General features: G+C 39.1%; 1 protein-coding gene across 1 annotated transcript in view; it reads left to right on the top strand.

Moving 5' to 3' along the window:
* LOC126267636 (cactin) overlaps positions 1-18,751 on the top strand; it is a 147,381-nt gene that overhangs the window by 34,866 nt on the left and 93,764 nt on the right. The window contains exons 3-4 of the mRNA XM_049972938.1: positions 1,219-1,651; positions 11,774-11,948. Of these exons, the coding sequence (XP_049828895.1) occupies positions 1,219-1,651; positions 11,774-11,948 (608 nt within the window). The remainder of the gene's footprint in view (positions 1-1,218; positions 1,652-11,773; positions 11,949-18,751) is intronic.

The raw sequence follows: 18,751 nt of genomic DNA, 5'->3' as shown, positions 1-18,751 counted from the left end.
CATTTACTGATTAGTGCCTATTTTAGGAGTATCTTAAATAAGAAAGTGCCATCCAATGTCATTCATATTTACAGCTCAGATGTCTCACCATAAATTGATATGAAAGTAAAACCTACCTCCTTTGATGAATCACATTACAGCAGCCTCCATCACGGGGATCAGTTTTGAGAGTGAACCTTTTTGTCTGTGTGATTTACCACTGCATTCATGTCCAGCAATTACTACCACTTTAATTCCAACAATATGTTTTTTGTCACCTTTACTCAACCAAATTGTTGAAAGATAATTTCCAGCAAACAGATCTATTCAAAATCCATCTCATCTTGGGATTTGCACTGCAGGGAGATACAGTGATCTGAAATTTTGCATACCTCATGTATACTGCTGTGCTATAACCAAGTCAGATGTTACATTTGTTTGAGATTTTGCTCATTTTGCACTCACAGTCCATGTTTCTTTTCATGTGCCCTAGTTGTTATGATTTTTGAGCACCAACACAGCGTATAGCACCAGCAAAGTGTGTCAACATGTATTTCACAGGGTGAGTGCTACAACTTGTCCCTGATGACGCTACTGTATCAGATGTGTGGAAACAACTGCTCCTCCAAAGCAAGTGATAAGAAATGTAATTGACAGGTGTAAAGTGTACTTACAATACATGAATCTCTGTTACAGAGTATTCATGGGAAGTAGTATGTGTTCTTACCTTATTGTGCAACGACTAAAATCAGTCACAGAGACCTCCTTAGATGCCAGTGACAGTGGCTTGCTGCTAACTTCATTAAATTTATTGATAATGAAAAAGGAAAATGAATGACAGTGCTGAAGGAAAAGGTGACGGAACTTCCAAGCAAAATATTAAAGTTGAGTAAGGTGGTGATGTGGGAGAACTCAAAATCACAAAGAGTGGAACTGGAGAACCTACCTCAGAGAAAATAAATATCCTGTTGACAATACCGATAAATACACTAATCTCTGCAGTGTGTTGGAAGGTACAAGCAGTGAGCAGTGAGAGTACTTATTGAAAAGACCACATTGTTTTCTTCACAATATCACCTCACTTGGTTTCCAAGTCCTGAGTACCACGCCACTAATCTGTTTTTGTGATTTTGAAGTTATTGTGGCAAGTTGCAAAAAGGATTTTATGTTGGACATTAACTATAATAGTCAGTCCACTTATTAACTACATATTATTGATCATCCTATATTATCTTCCAGGGCATCATCGTCATCATCATCATCATCAACAGAATCATCATCTGAGGAAAACTCAACTGAGTCATCAGATTCTGATTCTTCCTCACGTTCTGTTAAACTCCTACAGAAACTGAAGGAGGAGAGATTACGGCAGGCAGAAGAAAGGAGAAGACAGAAAGAATTGATTAAAGCAACTGAAACTCCAGAGGAAAAGCGCTTGCGGCGCCTGTTGAAAAAGGAAGCGAAAGAGCGCAAACGGAAGGAAAGAATGGGTTGGGATAATGATTATCTTCATTATACAAACACAGACAATCCTTTTGGTGATGCGAACTTGTTAGCAACATTTGTTTGGTCAAAAAAGTTGGATAAGGATGGACTGACGGGATTGAGCAGAGAAGAGTTAGAAATTCGTAATCGACAGAAGCAAGAGGAAAACAGAAGAGAACTAGAAAAGGTAGTTTCTCATGCATCTCAATGTTTTGTGATGTTATATCCTTAACCAGGCGTTATACATTGATATATAATTTTGCAACAATATGAAAAAGATAGTGTGAATATTCATGTGTTTTCTATTTTGGAAGAAGGACCTTGTCTGAAACTTTAATTATGTTAGCAGTACTTTTCATTGTGTCTGTCTGTGACTCAGCAGCTCCTCTATGTGATGAGTAACAAACTATCCTTTCCTTATTGTTGTTATTATATCCTCGACTTCCCACTGTTTGATATAATTTTGCAAGTGCATTCAGTGTATGTGTGGATGCTGGCTGCAATCTGTGTTGCAAATAGAGGTGATACTAAAGAAGTGTTAAATTAAAGTGTCATGCCAAGTGCTAAAGTTTTTCTGCATGAACATTTTTTCCTTTCATCATTTTGTGTGTGTGCAAGGGGGGCGGGGGGGGGGGGGGGGGGGAGGAGTTAGTGAGAAATTTTATTGTGAAGGTTTGAAATTATGTGTAAAGTTTATTGGAAGTCATTAAGTACTTTTGTACTCGAATACTGGGTGGATATTTGTATGCTGTCAGTTATGCAGTCTCAACACAAATATGCAATTTCTATCTACATGTATTATTGTGTTAAACCCCTTTTTTGTCTGACAAAAAAGGAGTGAAACAAAGCAAAACACCATGAGGTGGGGGGTATGTGATGTTCTTACAGTCTTGAATCAAATTTACAAAGCATCTGGCAGTTTGTGCCCACTTATCAGTATGATACTGCCTGCACCTCTTTGGCTTGAATGGATGCATTCATTCAGTTGGGAAGTATGTCATAAAGACGTTGCATCCTTCTGTAAGGCAAGCTGGTTCACAATTTTTGTATTGGCTCATCGATATCCTGGATTTCGGAACTGTGACAGAGTTGACATCTGAGCTTGTTTCACACATGTTCCATCACAATTAGATCTAGGGATCTTGATGGCCATGGGAGTACCTCAACATCACACTAATAATTCATAGAGACACGAACCATATTTGGATGAATACTATTGTGTTAAAGAATGGCACCGCTTTGCCTCTCCAGAACATTGAAAGAATGAGACCTCTCCTAGGTCACTGCCATATAGTGGTTTGGACGCAGCCATTTGCATTTTGATGTTAATAGCAGCCTACATGTGGATGGTAACACCCTAGTCCAGCTGCTGTTAGTCTCCAAACAATGGTGTAGGATGACACTGAATGTGGCAGGGATTCCAGTCTTGTTCTTAAATAGCAGATGTGTATGTGAAGAAGTTACTCTGTGTGTGTGGTTCACAATATGCTGATCTTCCCTTGTTGTGCTCAGGCCTGGGCCTCTAATTCTCTTGCAGTAAACGCCGGGCCAATGTCACATCAAATGTCCCACAAATCTGGATATTGCACGAAACACTAGCTAAATTGAGACCTACCACAAGGCTCACTTTCAAACTCTGTCTGGTACTGATAACATTGTCTCATATGAGTATGCAGCAGCTCCATGTCCTTCACATTGATCATTCAACATCTGATGTTGTCCACCCCACTTATAAGCCAAACCTGATAACAACATGAACCAGAAACAGCACAAGCACACTTTCATGGCCTTTACACCAGTCTCAGAGAACAGCAACTCGAGTCATTCATGTATGCACAAATGGTGTGTAAGTTTACTAAGGTATATTGACATCCAGCCATGAAAAACATTTTCAAGGAGAGGTCCCCAGCGGCGGTGTAGACTTCTGAAACTAAATGTACCGTGATGTGGGTTAAGATCCGAGGTATCACACCCTGCAGCCATTCTCCCTGGTGGGCACTCATTTGTGAGTTATTGACGGGGGGGGGGGGGGGGGGGGGAATTTGGAATTTTGTGTGAACTCAGAAACATACCAAAAGCTATATTACATAGTCTGGTGGTGTGATGTGGTGGATAGGATAATAACTTCAGATGCAAGAGGCTGTGGTAGGTTTGAATCATGTCAGGTGCAGTATTTTTTAAATATTTTTTTATGGTGGTGGTGGTTGTTGGGATGTTTAAGGGGGACTAAACAGCTAAGGTCATCAGTCCCCATATTTTTTATTTTCATTCCTTTGTCACATTATTTTAATCATAATATCAATTTCTTCATTTGTTCTAATTTTCTTTCCTATCATTCTTTTCCCACTTAAAATCTTTGTTCGTGTGTTTTCAATCAATTTTATGCATTAACTTCAATTTAATTTCCTTTGATTTATCATTGTTTTTTCATCAAGGTTGTTGTGATCATTATATCTGTTTCTCATTTTGCTCGATTTGTTGTACTTCTCTGCGATCATTACAGCTGTGGTTACCCCCTTGCTTCCTGTAGTGGTTGTTCGCTTCTGCCACTGCCAATTTCTCCACCTTTCCCAAGCTGCAATGCTGCTTATATTCAGTAATCCAATTGTTGTTCGATATTCTAGTCATTCTGACAGAAACTTTTCCACTTGTGCAGGATATGCCTTATATTCCCAGCATTGCAAGTGGGTCCCATTAGTCCTTTGCTGATCTGAGGTGCTCTTTGATCTTCTTTGTCACTTTATAAATAGTCTTTACACCTACTTGTGTAATATGTGGCCATTTCTGCCCATCATCCTGGAAATGTATGGCAGAGATGCTATATCCGGCATTTCTTCTTTTGATGAGTCACTTTGCAATTGTTAGATTTTGTGACACTTCTTGTGTAAGGAGTGGAGTATCTGTAGCTCCTCCTAATACTTATCCAGGTGTTGCATGTCATGTCTGAGATGCTGCAGCTCACATATTCATCTTGTGTATGTTGCAAGTATTTCAGTCATCCCTCTCTTCTGGCTTGGGTGTCGATTTTACAGTTTATGCAGATACTGGTCTGTTTCTTAGTTTTTAGTACACAGTGTGTCCCAGATTCTCACCATTCCTTGTAACCAGCTCATCTTGAAAGGATAGTGTCAGTCTTTTTCTACCACCATAGCAAATTTTATGTTGGTGTGGAGACAGTTCAGATGTCTTAGTAAGTCACTGAGCTATCTCTCATTATGTCTTCATAAAACAAAGATGTCATTGAAGTATCTGTAACACGCCTTAGTCCAGCTCCAGTGTTTTGAAATGTTTCAGGAAGAAGTTGGCCCTCACTGTACTAAGTAGACTACCCATGATGATGCCTTTCACCTGTTCATAAAAGTTGTAACTTCATGTGTAATAGCTTGTGGTGAGGCATGCAGGAAAGAGCTCGATGGTTTCATGCAGGAAAATGGTACTGATATGGTCCAGAGACTCATTGAGTAACACTTTAGTAAACTAAGAAACAATATCAAAGATGACCAAGATGTTGTTTGGTCCAAGTTTTAATTTCTTCAGCTTTTCAATGAAATTTCCATAGTCCCTTATACAAGCATTGGTCTTTCCCCACATGTAACTGAAGGAGAGAGACAATGTGTTTCACCAGTTTATAAGTTGGTTGCAGAGCAGCAGGAAGGTGCTCAGTGATTTCCCTAGAAGCCAACATCGACCTGTACTAGTGAAAATTGGACTCGAAATCCCAGTTGTGAAGTCTATACCAAAGCCACGATGGAACTTCCAAAAAGCCAAATGGGAAAAATTCTCTGAAGAGGTTGATCATGTTATTCAGTTTATTCCACCTAAAGTTAGGCACTATGACCACTTTGTTAGACTAATTCATTCCATTGCCAGAAAACGTATTCCAAGAGGCTACAGAGAGAACTACATTCCTGGATGGAGCCCTAGATGTCAAGAATTGTGTGACAAATTTAAAACGACTCGAGACACCAAGGTAGCAGATGAATTGATTTCGGCCCTAGATTCAGCTTGGCAAAAGAAATGGATGGAACTAACTGAAAACATGTCTTTCCAACACTCGAGTTAGGAAGCTTGGAATTTATTAAGAAAGCTTGGCAGTGCCACAAAAGTTAATATCATATTAGACAAAATAAATCCTAACAAAATAACAGCCAGGATTGTTAAAATAACAAGAACACCAATCAACAACAACAAACAGAAAGCCAAAGATATAAAACATGAGTTAAAGTCTAAAATGTTTCAAGCACAGCCTTCCGAATTTGCACAGAAAATCTCTGCAGCCGAAGTTGTTTCAGCCCTAGATACACTGAAATCTGGTAAAGTGGCTGGTTGTGATGGTATATACCCGGAGTTCCTTAAACATGCTGGCCAAGGTGCAGTGCAGTGGTTAACTGCACTGTTTAGTGAAATTCTCGCAACAGGAAGACTGCCAAATCTTTTTAAGAAAACTAAAATAATTGCCATCCTGAAACCGTGAAAATCTGGTAACAATCCTGAAGACTATAGACCCATTGCACTTCTAATTGTCTGCTATAAACTGCTGGAGAGAGTACTCTATAATAGAATTGTACCAACTATCCTAAAACACATTCCTGTAGAACAGGCTGGCTTCAGACGAGACCGCAGTTGTAGCGATCAAGTGCTAGCGTTGGCAACATACATAGAGAAGGGCTTCGAAGACCTGAAGAAACCAATGGCCGTGTTTATTGACCTAACATCAGCATATGATACAGTGTGGTGGAAAGGCATGCTCCTTAAGTTCTTAAGAATAATTACATGTAAAAGAATTGCACAACTACTCAATAACATGCTGTCCAACAGGAAATTCCAAGGTCACCTAAACGGTCAAGTAAGCAAGGTATACAATTTAAATGACGGACTACCGCAAGGATCAGTATTGGCCCCCCCCTACTTTTCAATTTATATGTCACTGACATGCCAGAAACGAGAGCAAGAACATTTCTCTAAGCTGATGACATAGCCTTGGTGACGCAGGCTAACGATTTTACAACTTCAGAAATGACTCTCACTCAGGATCTGCAAATTCTAGATGAATTTTTTAATGGATGGCAACTCAAAGTAAACAGAAATAAAACTGAATCCTCCACCTTCCATCTGAGTAATAGGCATGCTCGTTATAAACCCCAAATTTCCTTTAGAAATCAGTTGCTGTTATATAACCCATTCCCAAAATATCTCGGCGTGACCTTGGATCGTTCGCGAACATATAGAAAACACCTAACTGAAACAGCTTTAAAAATGAAAACCAGAAAAATATATTACACAAACTCTCCGGAACGAGCTGGGGAGCTAAGGCAGCTGTACTCAAAACAACTGCCCTCTCACTTGTATACTCTGTTGGGGAATATTGCAGCCCAGTATGGCTGAACAGCGCTCATACAGCCATGGTAGACACGCAGCTGAATGTAGCCATGAGAAGCGTATCCGGGACAATAAAATCCACACCCACAGAATGGCTACCTGTTCTGTCTAATATTGCACCACCGAAGTTATGACATCAAGCAGTGTTGTAAAGGGAATGGGAGAAATGCTCCAAGAATCCCGAGTTACCGCTACACCAGGACTGTGATGCCACTCAAAGGCAACGTCTTAAGTCCAGGAAACCCTCCTGGAGACTTGGAAAAAGGCTTACTTCTGAAGGATTCCAACCAGAAACAGCATGGCGGGAAGAATGGTTCGCAGCCAATCCTGATTCTGCAGGTCTCATTGCTGATCCTACGCGAGTCCCTCCTGGATTCCACTTACCTAGGAGGTTGTGGACCACCCTAAATTGCATACGCACCAAGCACGGAAGATGCAAGGACATGAAGCATAAGTGGGAATCGCTGAAAGGGCCAAGTGTGACTGCGGACACCAACGACAAACAATACACCACATAGTCACAGAGTGTCCTCTACGGAAATATGCTGGAACTCTGACCAGCATACATGAGGTCTCTGAGGAAGCAATCTCCTGGCTGGATACTTTAGATATTAACCTATAGTTTTTATTACAACTTGAAGCTCTGTTTGTCAATATTACTGTTTATGAAAACCACATTTTCTCTTTTACATGTAACTCATCCTAGTGTTTTTATCCATATGTATATTATTGATTTATTGCTCTAATCTGGCTTTTATTACCATAAATGAATGTAATCTATTTTATTTCTAGCATATGCATATTGTGTTACCAGTAACATCATTGCTGTTCAATTCAAGTAATGTATCCTTGATGCCAAACGAAATAATAATAAATAATAATAATAAGTTGGTGAGCCAGAAGTGCATAACATTGCTCTTAGTGGATCCTTACGCATTTCTGGCAAACCATACTGGCAAGGTGGTAGGACTTCTGTGTTGGGCAGGTTCCTCTGTACGTCCACTGTGAGAGAAGACACCTTGATTGACTGATTCATATTCTTTGTGATCCTCTGTGTCAGATCTGCTCTTTGTTTTCAATACTCATCTGATCTAATAGGTCCCAAATCTTCTGTTCATAATCTTCGCTCTTCATTACATTGGTCGCGTTTCCCTTATTGGCAGCTATTACCACCTCCTTAGGTACAATTTTGGTGACGATAGCAAAGTTCCCTCCTTTTTTTGAAGGAAAGGCTGTTCCTCTGTAGTCACTTGTCATTCACCGAGGTTCCTCTTTGTCTCCAACTTGTATATCTGCTTTGATTACTGTGTGTGACTTCTCGGGCACCAGCTTGTTGGATCTGCTTCCTGCATCTTGCAAACTTATTCTCTGTTGCTCAGTACAGCAGTTGCCTGTTCCTGTGAGTGATGCTGTTGATCTTATCCCAGTTGTCTTCAAGTATGCTGCCACTTAGTTGATAGAAAACGTCCAAAAATTACTCATCTGTTCTTGCCAGGTCTCTTGCATGAATTCACTAATGGAGAGAAGATCGTTCCATTCTGTCAATGATATGATGTGCTTGGGTGGTGGTAATTAGGCATTTACTTTTCAGGAACTTTGCTGTGGTCCCTTTGTTCCCACACCATGACAGAAAGATGGCTCTGAGCACTATGGGACTTAACATATCTATGGTCATCAGTCCCCACGACAGAAATCTAAGAGGGGATAGGAAATCGGCTTTTATCTTCCACTGTTGGCCAAGGTGTTCGTACAGTCTCGAATCTCCTCCCCTGTAGAGGTGTAATAGAAAATTGTTAAAGCTTTCATGTCAACTTGTTAACAATTTCCCATTGGTTTCTGTCTTGGATTCTTTGGCCAGAGTTAGTTAGAACACCTTTCTGAAATTTTGCCAGCATGAGTGGCTGCCACTATAAAAGCTTCACCCTCCAGTAATGGTGGTAGACTGGAGTCAAGCTAGTGGCCACAGGTTATATGTACCTGGCATGCCAACATCCTAGGGTTTTTCCATGGTCATTACCACTGTGATTCTTCCCTTGCCACATTCAGCAGTTGTTCACTGCAATATGGGAATACAGGATCCATTTACCTTGACAATAGCTTCATTAAGAAAAGGGGAAGCCTCGAGGTGAACATATCCTGGATTCCCATTCACAATGAATAACCACTGCAGATATCAAGAGAAGAAGCACAGTAGTAATGACCAAGGAAAAATTGTTGGATACTGGCATGCCAGCTTTGTATAACCTGCAGCCATGAGCTCGACTCCAGTGTGTCATCAGCAATGGAGGCCAGAGCTTTGACAATGCCAGTCACTCATGTTGGCAAAACTCAGTAAAATCCTGAAGGAAATGTCATCTGAAGAACCTGTGACAGAAGCCAACACTCAGTTTGCCAATTTCTGTGAGTATATAAAAAAATGCAAGGAAATTCTAACCTTGAGGAAACTTCACAGATTTTGTCATGCAGATCTGGACTTAAGACATTGCAGAGAAACTACACACATCAAAAAAAGTTTTGCATCACGCTAGTTCCCAGAACCCCTGAGGATAGATGTTGACTGAGGATGTTGTATCACAGACACAGTCCCTTTGACTGTTCAGAGTTGTCACTAAACCCACCAAAAAATGTAAACAACCTTGCATGAGCAGCGCATATTAGACGGAGGGGGTCTGACAGCCCCCGATCAGTTCCAGTCATTCCACCAGGAAGGAGGTACGTGGCTTGTGTTGTCTGTAATTCAACCTCACCTAGACGGTCAGTCTGCAGTTCGATTGTATGCGCATTGTTGGTTTGTACCAGGAAGGCCTCTCAACAAGGGAAGTGTCCAAATGTCTCGGAATGAACCAAAGCGATGTTGTTCAGACATGAGAATATACAGAGAGACAGGAAGTGTTGATGACATGCCGCGCTCAGGCCGCCCAAAGGCTACTACAGATTATGGCTCAGAGGAACCCTGACAGCAATGCCACCATGTTGAATAATGCTTTTCGTGCAACCACAGGATGTCGTGTTAGGACTAAAACTGTGCACAGTAGGCTAAATGATGTGCAATGTCATTCATGAGGTACATGGCGAGTACCTTCTTTGCAAACCACGACACCATGCAGCGTGGTATAGATGGGCCCAACAACGTGCTGAATGGACTGCTCAAGATTGGCATCACGTTCTCTTCACTGATGAATGTCGCATATGCCTTCAACCAGACAATCATCAGAGACCTGTTTGGAGGCAACCCAGTAAGGCTGAACGCTTTAGACACACTGTTCAGCGAGTGCAGCAAGGTGGAGGTTCCCTGCTGTTTTGGTGTGGCATTATGTAGGGCCGACATACGCCGCTGGTGGTCATGGAAGTTGCCGAAACGGGTGTGTGACGCGTGAATGCCATCCTCCGACAGATAGTGCAATCATATCAGCAGCATATTGGTGAGGCATTCACTCTCACATTGTGCACATTTTGTGAGCGAATTCCTTTATGATAACGACTTTGCTCGACCAGATATGAACTCTATCGAACATGCCTGGGATAAATTGAAAAGGGCTGGTAAGAAAAACGTGACCCACCAACCACTGGGATCTGCGCTGAATCGCGATTGAGGAGTGGAACAATCTGGACCAACAGTGCCTTGATGAACTTGTGGATAGTAAGCCATGACAAATACAGACATGCCTCAATGCAAGAGGAAGTACTACTGGGTATTAGAGGTACTGGTGTGTACAGCAGTCTGGACCACCACCTCTGAAGGTCTCGCTGTATGGTGGTAAAACATACAATGTGTGGTTTTCATGAGCAATAAAAAGGGCAGGAATGATGTTTATGTTGGTTGCTATTCCAGTTTTCTATACAGGTTCCAGAACTCATGGAACCGAGGTGTTGCAAAACTTTTTTTTTATGTGTGTGCTAGAAAAATTGTTTTATGTATGGAACTTAGTTTTCAAATGTAACAGAAAGAATAATTTACCATGTACAAATGAGATGGCATAATTTCAAAAACAGCAGATTACATAAGGTTTTTTTAGTGAAAGAATGTTGCGTCTGAAATAAAACAGCCAGTGATTATTTAGACCTTATGAGGATTCAAATATTTTCATCAGGGAATAAATGATGGAAAAGTTAAATTGTCCGAGGAGTGTTCTCAGATGAAGGTACCAGTCAGTGTTAAGTTGTTGTACTATATAGGGCACTGGCATATAGACATGTAATTTGTGACAGCACTCCACTTGGCAGTATGCTGGAGTATATGCTGTTGCCGTCTCCCCTCCATGTTTCTCGAGTGTAAAGATAATATTACTGCTTACCTGGCTGGGTCATTTTTCTCTGTGCCAGGTAGTACCCTAGGCAAATATGCGTGTATATAGCTGCATAACTTCTGCAATACTTACACAATAACATGCACTATTATAAAAAACTACAATGTTTTAAAATCTGTTGTGGTTGATAAAAAGATCTTGATTTACATAAACAGGATTCCAGCTTATCATTAACAATCCAAAAACGTTCAGCACATAAAGATTTCATTCTACTACTCTTATCTGAGGACATCAAGTATCAGATATTATCATCAATAGAATGAGCTTACAAATTTCCAACTATTAATAGGAATTTTGATGGAATATTTATTAACTCACTTTTTAATGGTATGGTGAAATGTTCATCGTGAATTTATCATAAGGTTATCCTCATTTATTTTGATGTATACAGAATTATAAACTTACATAACAATATTTACTACGAAGCCTTTCCCGGTGTAATAATTGATAATATTCTTCTCCGGCGAGATCGTGCACCAGCACTCTCACCTGCAGATGGCGGCCAGTTGGACCGCGAAAATATTGTGTCATGAAGACGTTATGATCCGACTGCATACCTGAGAAGAATATTATCATAACAATATTTACTTTATATTTATTTTTAAGTGTTCTTTTTTCTGCAGGTAAAAAAACGCCGTTTGGAACGGGAACTTGAACGCCAACAACGTGAGGAAGAAATGTCAATGATGCAGCGGTCAAAGGAAGCTGCCCAATTTCAGGAATGGGAAAGACAAGAAGACCAATTTCACCTCGAACAAGCACGTCTGCGTTCACGTATTCGTATCCAAGATGGCCGGGGTATGATCCATGAGTCATTGTGACTTTTTATCTCGTATATGAATATTAGTGATGACATAGTTGTTATTAAGAGCAATTTAAGTGTACTTTCCTGCACTTATAATATCTTATATGATTTAGGATAATGTAATAATCAGATATCCAACCTACTCAATAACCCAACAGTATTTTTAATTAATTATTGATTTTTATTATCTGATAATAATTTGCAACATTGATATTTGGGTATAGTTGGGAAACATTCACTATAATGCTGATGAACTTTGCTGGACAACTTTGAGTGTTTTCTCGTGTGGTTGTGAACTAACACAAAAATTAGTTATTTGTGTGTAGCTGAGTTTTGAGCATCAGAGTAAATTGTGATGACCTTTCTCTTTTTCATTGCTTGAACAGTATTTTATTGTGAATACTTTAAACATGTAATAGATATTGAAATCTTCCACACACAACTGTGAAGCAATACATTCAGCACGTTGTCACCAGCCTACCCTGCTTTGTCTAAACATGAATTCTATCCTCCATTAACTCTTCATGGATCCTCTCTGTGCACCACTTTGCGTTTTGCTTGTCATTGTCAATGCCACCTCATGCTACAGTTGGTCTACCCCAAGATCGCCAATTCCTTCATAAAAAGATGTAATAATGGCCCCATTGTACCAGTCCCTCACTATGTTTGTCCTTCATTTTTACCATATAATTAATTTTCTGCGATTCTGAATCATGATAGAAATTTTATGATGTTTTTTTTTTTTTAATACAGTTCTATTAATACAGACTAATCTTTTGATGGTCATTACTGATCAAAAATGCTTATCAAACAAAATATGAAAAAAACTGGTGATCAAAGACATAAACGTACTCTGAGTTCAAGCATCTGCATGGTTGTACATTCAGAATTATTATGTCTCTCTTCATTGGGTTCTTTCAACATCTGGCTCTCCCCCAGATCAGTTCTGACAACCACTGAAATTCTGGAACTGGATGTGGTTAAATGCCAGAGAAGACAGTTATTTTTAAAAAATTGTACTGCAAATCTTTATGTACTCCTGTAGCTCATTTGTAGTAATTCTGAGGAACATCAAGGAATACAAGTAAAAGGATAATACAATTTTAGAATTACAGTGTGTATATGCCTCGGGACAACCGGGAAATCTGGGAAAAAACCTGGGAATTTTTTCATCTGGGGAAAATGGGAAAACCTGGGAATTTTTTAGGATTCTAGGAATTTGTCGTTGTTTTAGTTTTCAGTTAAATTTTTGTAATTTTGGTTGATAAGAACTGATACTCTAACAAAGAAATTTACTGTATCCCACTATTGCAATATAATACTTACAACAACAAAACATAGAGCACACAAAAGCGTCAGCCAACAGCAAAATGTTTGAAGGATTTAGAATGAAGACTATGCAATACTTCATAACAACAAACTGCTTCTGCTGAGTGTGAAGCCACTGCTGTTCACACTAGGTTCATTTGAGTGACTGTCAGCAGGCTCATGTGCATTGTGAGGTAACAGGCGAGTTGTGGCGCCCTGAAAAATATTCTAAGTTCTGAGTTGACATGGCTGAGCTTGGGACCTCTCAGCGTGTTGCCGCCCGGCAGCCCCCATGTGGTGCCAAACGTTAGCTTAGCAACCGCGTGATGCCGCAGAACAGACGGTCCAGCCGCATGGCTGGGAATTCCAGTGTGACGCTACGTTGATGAAGGAGACACACCGGGAGTGCCAGAGATGGCGGACTTTGTGAAACCTTAATGGCAGACATTTCACAGTTCATATACAAATTAATAGTAGCCAGATGAATCATGATACCTCAAAAAGAAACATGTACATTACTATTATTTGTATGACAATTCTAATGGTGTAATCAGATTTTCAATATCTTTATTAGTTCGAGGCTAAGTATCTGACAGTAAATTATACTTGTAACACCCAACAACGAATTTCCAAAATCAAACTGGCTCATCCGATTTCGTCAATCTGCATGTCTGTAGAAAGCTATTAGTGTAAACCTAAATTGGTATGAATTACAGGCATGTAACTTAAATAGTACACAAGTTATTGGAGGTCAAAGTGGCTGCTTACTATCGATCGCGTCTGGCCATAAGTACTCCACAGTTACACAAAAAACCGGTAGCAGCATGCTTATAAATATATTTATTCATCTGTCTCTTTGTATGTATCCGATATATACTATTCATGAAGAAATTGGTTAAATATTTACAGTGTTTTAAAAAGCACACAGACATTAGGCTACTGGCCTACCTTTTGTTGCTATTCCTTTGATATATGTTTATTTAATCTGTTTATGTATTTAATATTGTATGTTAGAGCATGTTTATGGTCCAGCCATAGGAATATTTATTTAATTTCAAGTTATTTAAATGTAAATCCAGTATTTGGTATGTGTTTCAATATGTTTGTGAGTGCATGTTGGCTTTGAGACATGGAGGGAACGCTCTAGCCAATGAGAGTGCTCGGTACTAAGAGAGACGTATGGAGGTTGGGGAGGAGCATCATTTTCGGAGAGGGTACAAGGGAGTTCTGGGCAGTGCGGTGCAAGGGACAGTCGCACAGGACACGAGTGTGAGTGCTGGACACAGACAGTACAGCGCGACGGATCCACAGTCGGCAAAAAGACTTGGACAGTGGAGCAGTTTGCGCGTGGTCATGGAGGATAGAAATATTTCGGAGTGCCAGCCTGCGTTCTTGTGTGATTTCCGTGGCTTTTGCAGTGAAGACATAGTGAGCATTTAGAAGTGAAGATCTTGTGAGCTATGTTGTTGTTCATAACTAATTACATGCAGTAGGAATCTATTGTTTCTCTGTTATTCAACTTATATTTTATTTAATTGCTGTACCATTGATACCAGTAAGTGGTTTGCAGAAATATACCACATTGACAAAAGTACTTCTACTATGATACTCATCATTTAAACTCATTAAGATAGTACCTGCAGATTTTATTTAATTGTAATCTTTCATTTATATGTTACTTCCATAATTCAAAATTGCTGAGTGATGTAAACCTTTGACCATTTGATTACTGTGTGTATTCTTGTCATATACTGCAGACTCAGCAGTATTGGCCTGTAATGAGGCAACTGCGTATCCGAGCCCCTAGACAATGAAACCAGCCAACACTTTTACTATTGCAACGTTCAGTCGGAGGGTGTGTAGTCATGTGAAAGTCCGCAGCATGCACAGCTGAGTCACATATGAGCAGTGCCTTTTCCCACTTTTGGCTACTTAAAAAATGTTTCTAGTGCGCCGGAGCTGCTACATTCGTGCATGTGCAGAGCAATCTGAGTTTTAGTGGGGAGGACGTGACTTTGATGTTTTGTCTTCATTTACAGCTCTCACATTAAATGAAAACAAAACCGAATTTCTGTGACTGGGAGCTATGAATTGAATATTACGGGAGGCTAAAATATGTTATTGGTTTCAATTTTCTGATTTTATTTTATTTCCATGTTTTCAGCAGTAAAGTGTTAATCACATTGCAGAACAATAAAGTTATTTTTGTCAGCTTGCTAAAGACATTTGGCTCTTATTAATCTGTTTCACAGAGGGAGGCAATTTATTTGAAATAAAGTTTTCATTCCACACTGTTGACTACTTTCAACTGTGTCCTGAATTTCAAATGCATGTTTTCATCTTCTGGCATGTATGGCATTATACCGTAATAAAGAATCAGGTACGAGATAATACAATACTGGTACACCAAGAAAATTTGCATCCTGAAAACCACAATGAGAAGCTTAATATCAGGGTGGGGTCTACTTTGTTGTGAATCTGGCTGTACAAATGTGCACTTGAAGCCAAAGTATTTATTTTTGTATGGTTTACGAAATTCCAGTGCTCTTGCAGCATCTTCTGATGTTCTGTTTCTTTTGTGACATAGTGTGTTGTTGTTCTGGTCTTCAGCTCCGAGACTGGTTTGATGCAGCTCTCCATGCTACTCTATCCTGTGCAAGCTTCTTCATCTTCCAGTACCTACTGCAACCTACATCCTTCTGAATCTGCTTAGTATATTCATCTCTTCGTCTCCCTATACAATTTTTACGCTCAACGCTGTCCTCCAATACTAATTGGTGATCCCTTGATGCACCAGAACATGTCCTACCAACTGATCCCTTCTTTTAGTCAAGTTGTGCCACAAACTCCTCTTCTCCCCAATCCTATTCAATACCTCCTTATTAGTTATGTGATCTACCCATCTAATCTTCAGCATTCTTCTGTAGCACCACATTTCGAAAGCTTCTATTCTCTTCTTGTCCAAACTATTTACCATACACGTTTCACTTACATACATGGCTACACTCTATACAAATACTTTCAGAAATGACTTCCTGACACTTAAATCTATACTTCACATTAACAAATTTCTCTTCTTTATAAACTTTTTTCTTGCCATTGCTCGTCTACATTTTATATCATCTATACTTTGACCATCATCAGTTATTTTGCTCCCCAAATAGCAAAACTCCTTTACTACTTTGTGTCTCAGTTCCTAATCTAATCCCCTCAGCATCACCTGACTTAATTCGACTACATTCCATTACCCTCGTTTTGCTTCTGTTTATGTTCGTCTTATATCCTCCTTTCAAGACATTGTCCATTCTGTTAACTGCGCTTCCAGGTCCTTTGCTGTTTCTGACAGAATTACTATGTCATCGGCGAACCCCAAAGTTTTTATTTCTTCTCCATGGATTTTAATACCTGCTCCGAATTTTTCTTTTGTATCCTTTACTGCTTGCTCAATATACAGATTGAATAACATTGGGGAAAGGCTACATCCCTGTCTCACTCCCTTCCCCACCACTGCTTCCCTTTCATGCCCATCGACTCTTCTAACTGCAGTCTGGTTTCTGTATAAATTGTAAATAGCCTTTCGCTCCCTGTATTTTACCCCTGCCACCTTTAGAATTTGAAAGAGAGTATTCCAGTCAACATTGTCAAAAGCTTTCTCTAAGTCTACAAATGCTAGAAATGTAGGTTTGCCTTTCCTTAATCTATTTTCTAAGGTGAGTCGTAAGGTCAATATTGCCTCACGTGTTCCACTGTTTTTACGGAATCCAAACTGATCTTCCCCAAGGTCCACTTCTACCAGTTTTTCCATTCGTTTGTAAAGAATTTGCGTTTGTATTTAGCAGCTGTGACTTATTAAGCTGACATAGTGTAAGTCCTCTTAATTCAATATATGTTTGAGCATACGGGCTTCCTATGTCATTGTAGCAGTACACGTGCAATAATGCCTGTTTTCTGTCGTTCCCTGGCAATTACTGAAATGAATCTATTTCTGACAGGTTGCAGGAAAATATTGTGAATAGTGGTTTCAAAGCGTTATTTTCAAAGTAAATTTCCTTTTACACAATATGAATTGTAACGAATTGTGTTATGTGTGAGAGGGGCAATGAATTTCTTAAATCAAAGAGTGTTTGACTTCTATTTACAGCTTAAAATTTTGATGATCAGCCTCCTAGAAGAATTTCAGGTTCATTTCTAGTGTCTACTCCATGCGTCAGCTTTGAGCAATGACATCATACCTAAGGCAGATATGCTATTTAGAGGCAGTCCTTGAAAGCAACTGATCATGTTTGTAAACAAACAAATACAGCATATGATAAAATTACATTCACAGGTCACATCATTAATTACTTAGCCCCAGATTATATCAAAAAGAATTGAAGGTAACAAAAATAAGCAAGAGAAAAACAGAAATATACCTTCCTGAAATAAATCATCATAATTTATACATGTAGGAAAAGCACAGAGGGACCTTTAAATCCATTACATTATAGCACATGATGAAGTCATAATATTGTGAAATAGCATTAATTTTTAATAGTTATTGTTGAATATAACAGGACCAGTACACAAGTAACGAAATTCACAAACAGTAGGATCTAACAAATAATGAAATCGGTAACGTGAATTGAGCTGTATAGGTAAATTCTCGTTACCGACTCCAACCATTCCATGGTACATCATTTAGTTAGTTTTTCCAACAGGTGTGTGCACTGAAGTGTAATATTGGATTCCTGTAAAGGTCAGTTCTAGTTACCGATTCCAACCATTCGATGGTTCATTAATTAGAGTTACTAATATTGGAATCAGTAACTAGAATAGACTTGCATAGAAGGTCAATTGTAGTTACCAATTCCAATTTTTTTTTATTTCACTTCAGTGGTTTTAGAGAGCAATTACAAGTGCATACAACTCCTGCAAAAATTATTTGTATAGGTATCATGGAATGGTTGGAATGAGTAACTGGAATTTACCTGTGTAGGTTAATTCTAGTTATTGATTCCAATATTCGTTATTTTTTGGTGGATTTTCATTAGTTGTGATCTGGCTTTTTCTTAGAATTTAGTGTGTTGATTTCTCCAGATTTCATGCTACTTTTTTCTATTTGTTGTCATTCATTTCGTTTTCCCAATTTTCTGTTATAGTTTAGTTTCTCTCCAACCAAAACCCCAACTTTCCAATGCTTCTCCCATTAGATTCAATAATTAAGAGTAAAAGTAACTTCACCATGTGCTTTACTGTAATGTAATTTAAAGGTTGTCTGTGCTTTTCTAATCACATAAATTACAAGAATAATTCTTATCCGACATGAAAATTTGTTTTTAATTCTTGTTATTATTTATTTTCTGTATCTTCAGTTTGTTTTGACATAATCCATGACTATAAATAACTGTGTGAAATGTGATTACATTCATTCGTTTACGAGTATGATCCAATGCTTTCATAGATTGGCTGTATGTATCGTCTTTGGTATGGCGTCACTGCTCAAAGTCGA

The sequence above is a fragment of the Schistocerca gregaria genome, chromosome 4 (genome assembly GCF_023897955.1).
Source record: "Schistocerca gregaria isolate iqSchGreg1 chromosome 4, iqSchGreg1.2, whole genome shotgun sequence".
NCBI lineage: Eukaryota > Metazoa > Arthropoda > Insecta > Orthoptera > Acrididae > Schistocerca > Schistocerca gregaria.
Note: the sequence above shows the minus strand (reverse complement) of the source record. Positions and strands in the feature narration are given on the sequence as shown.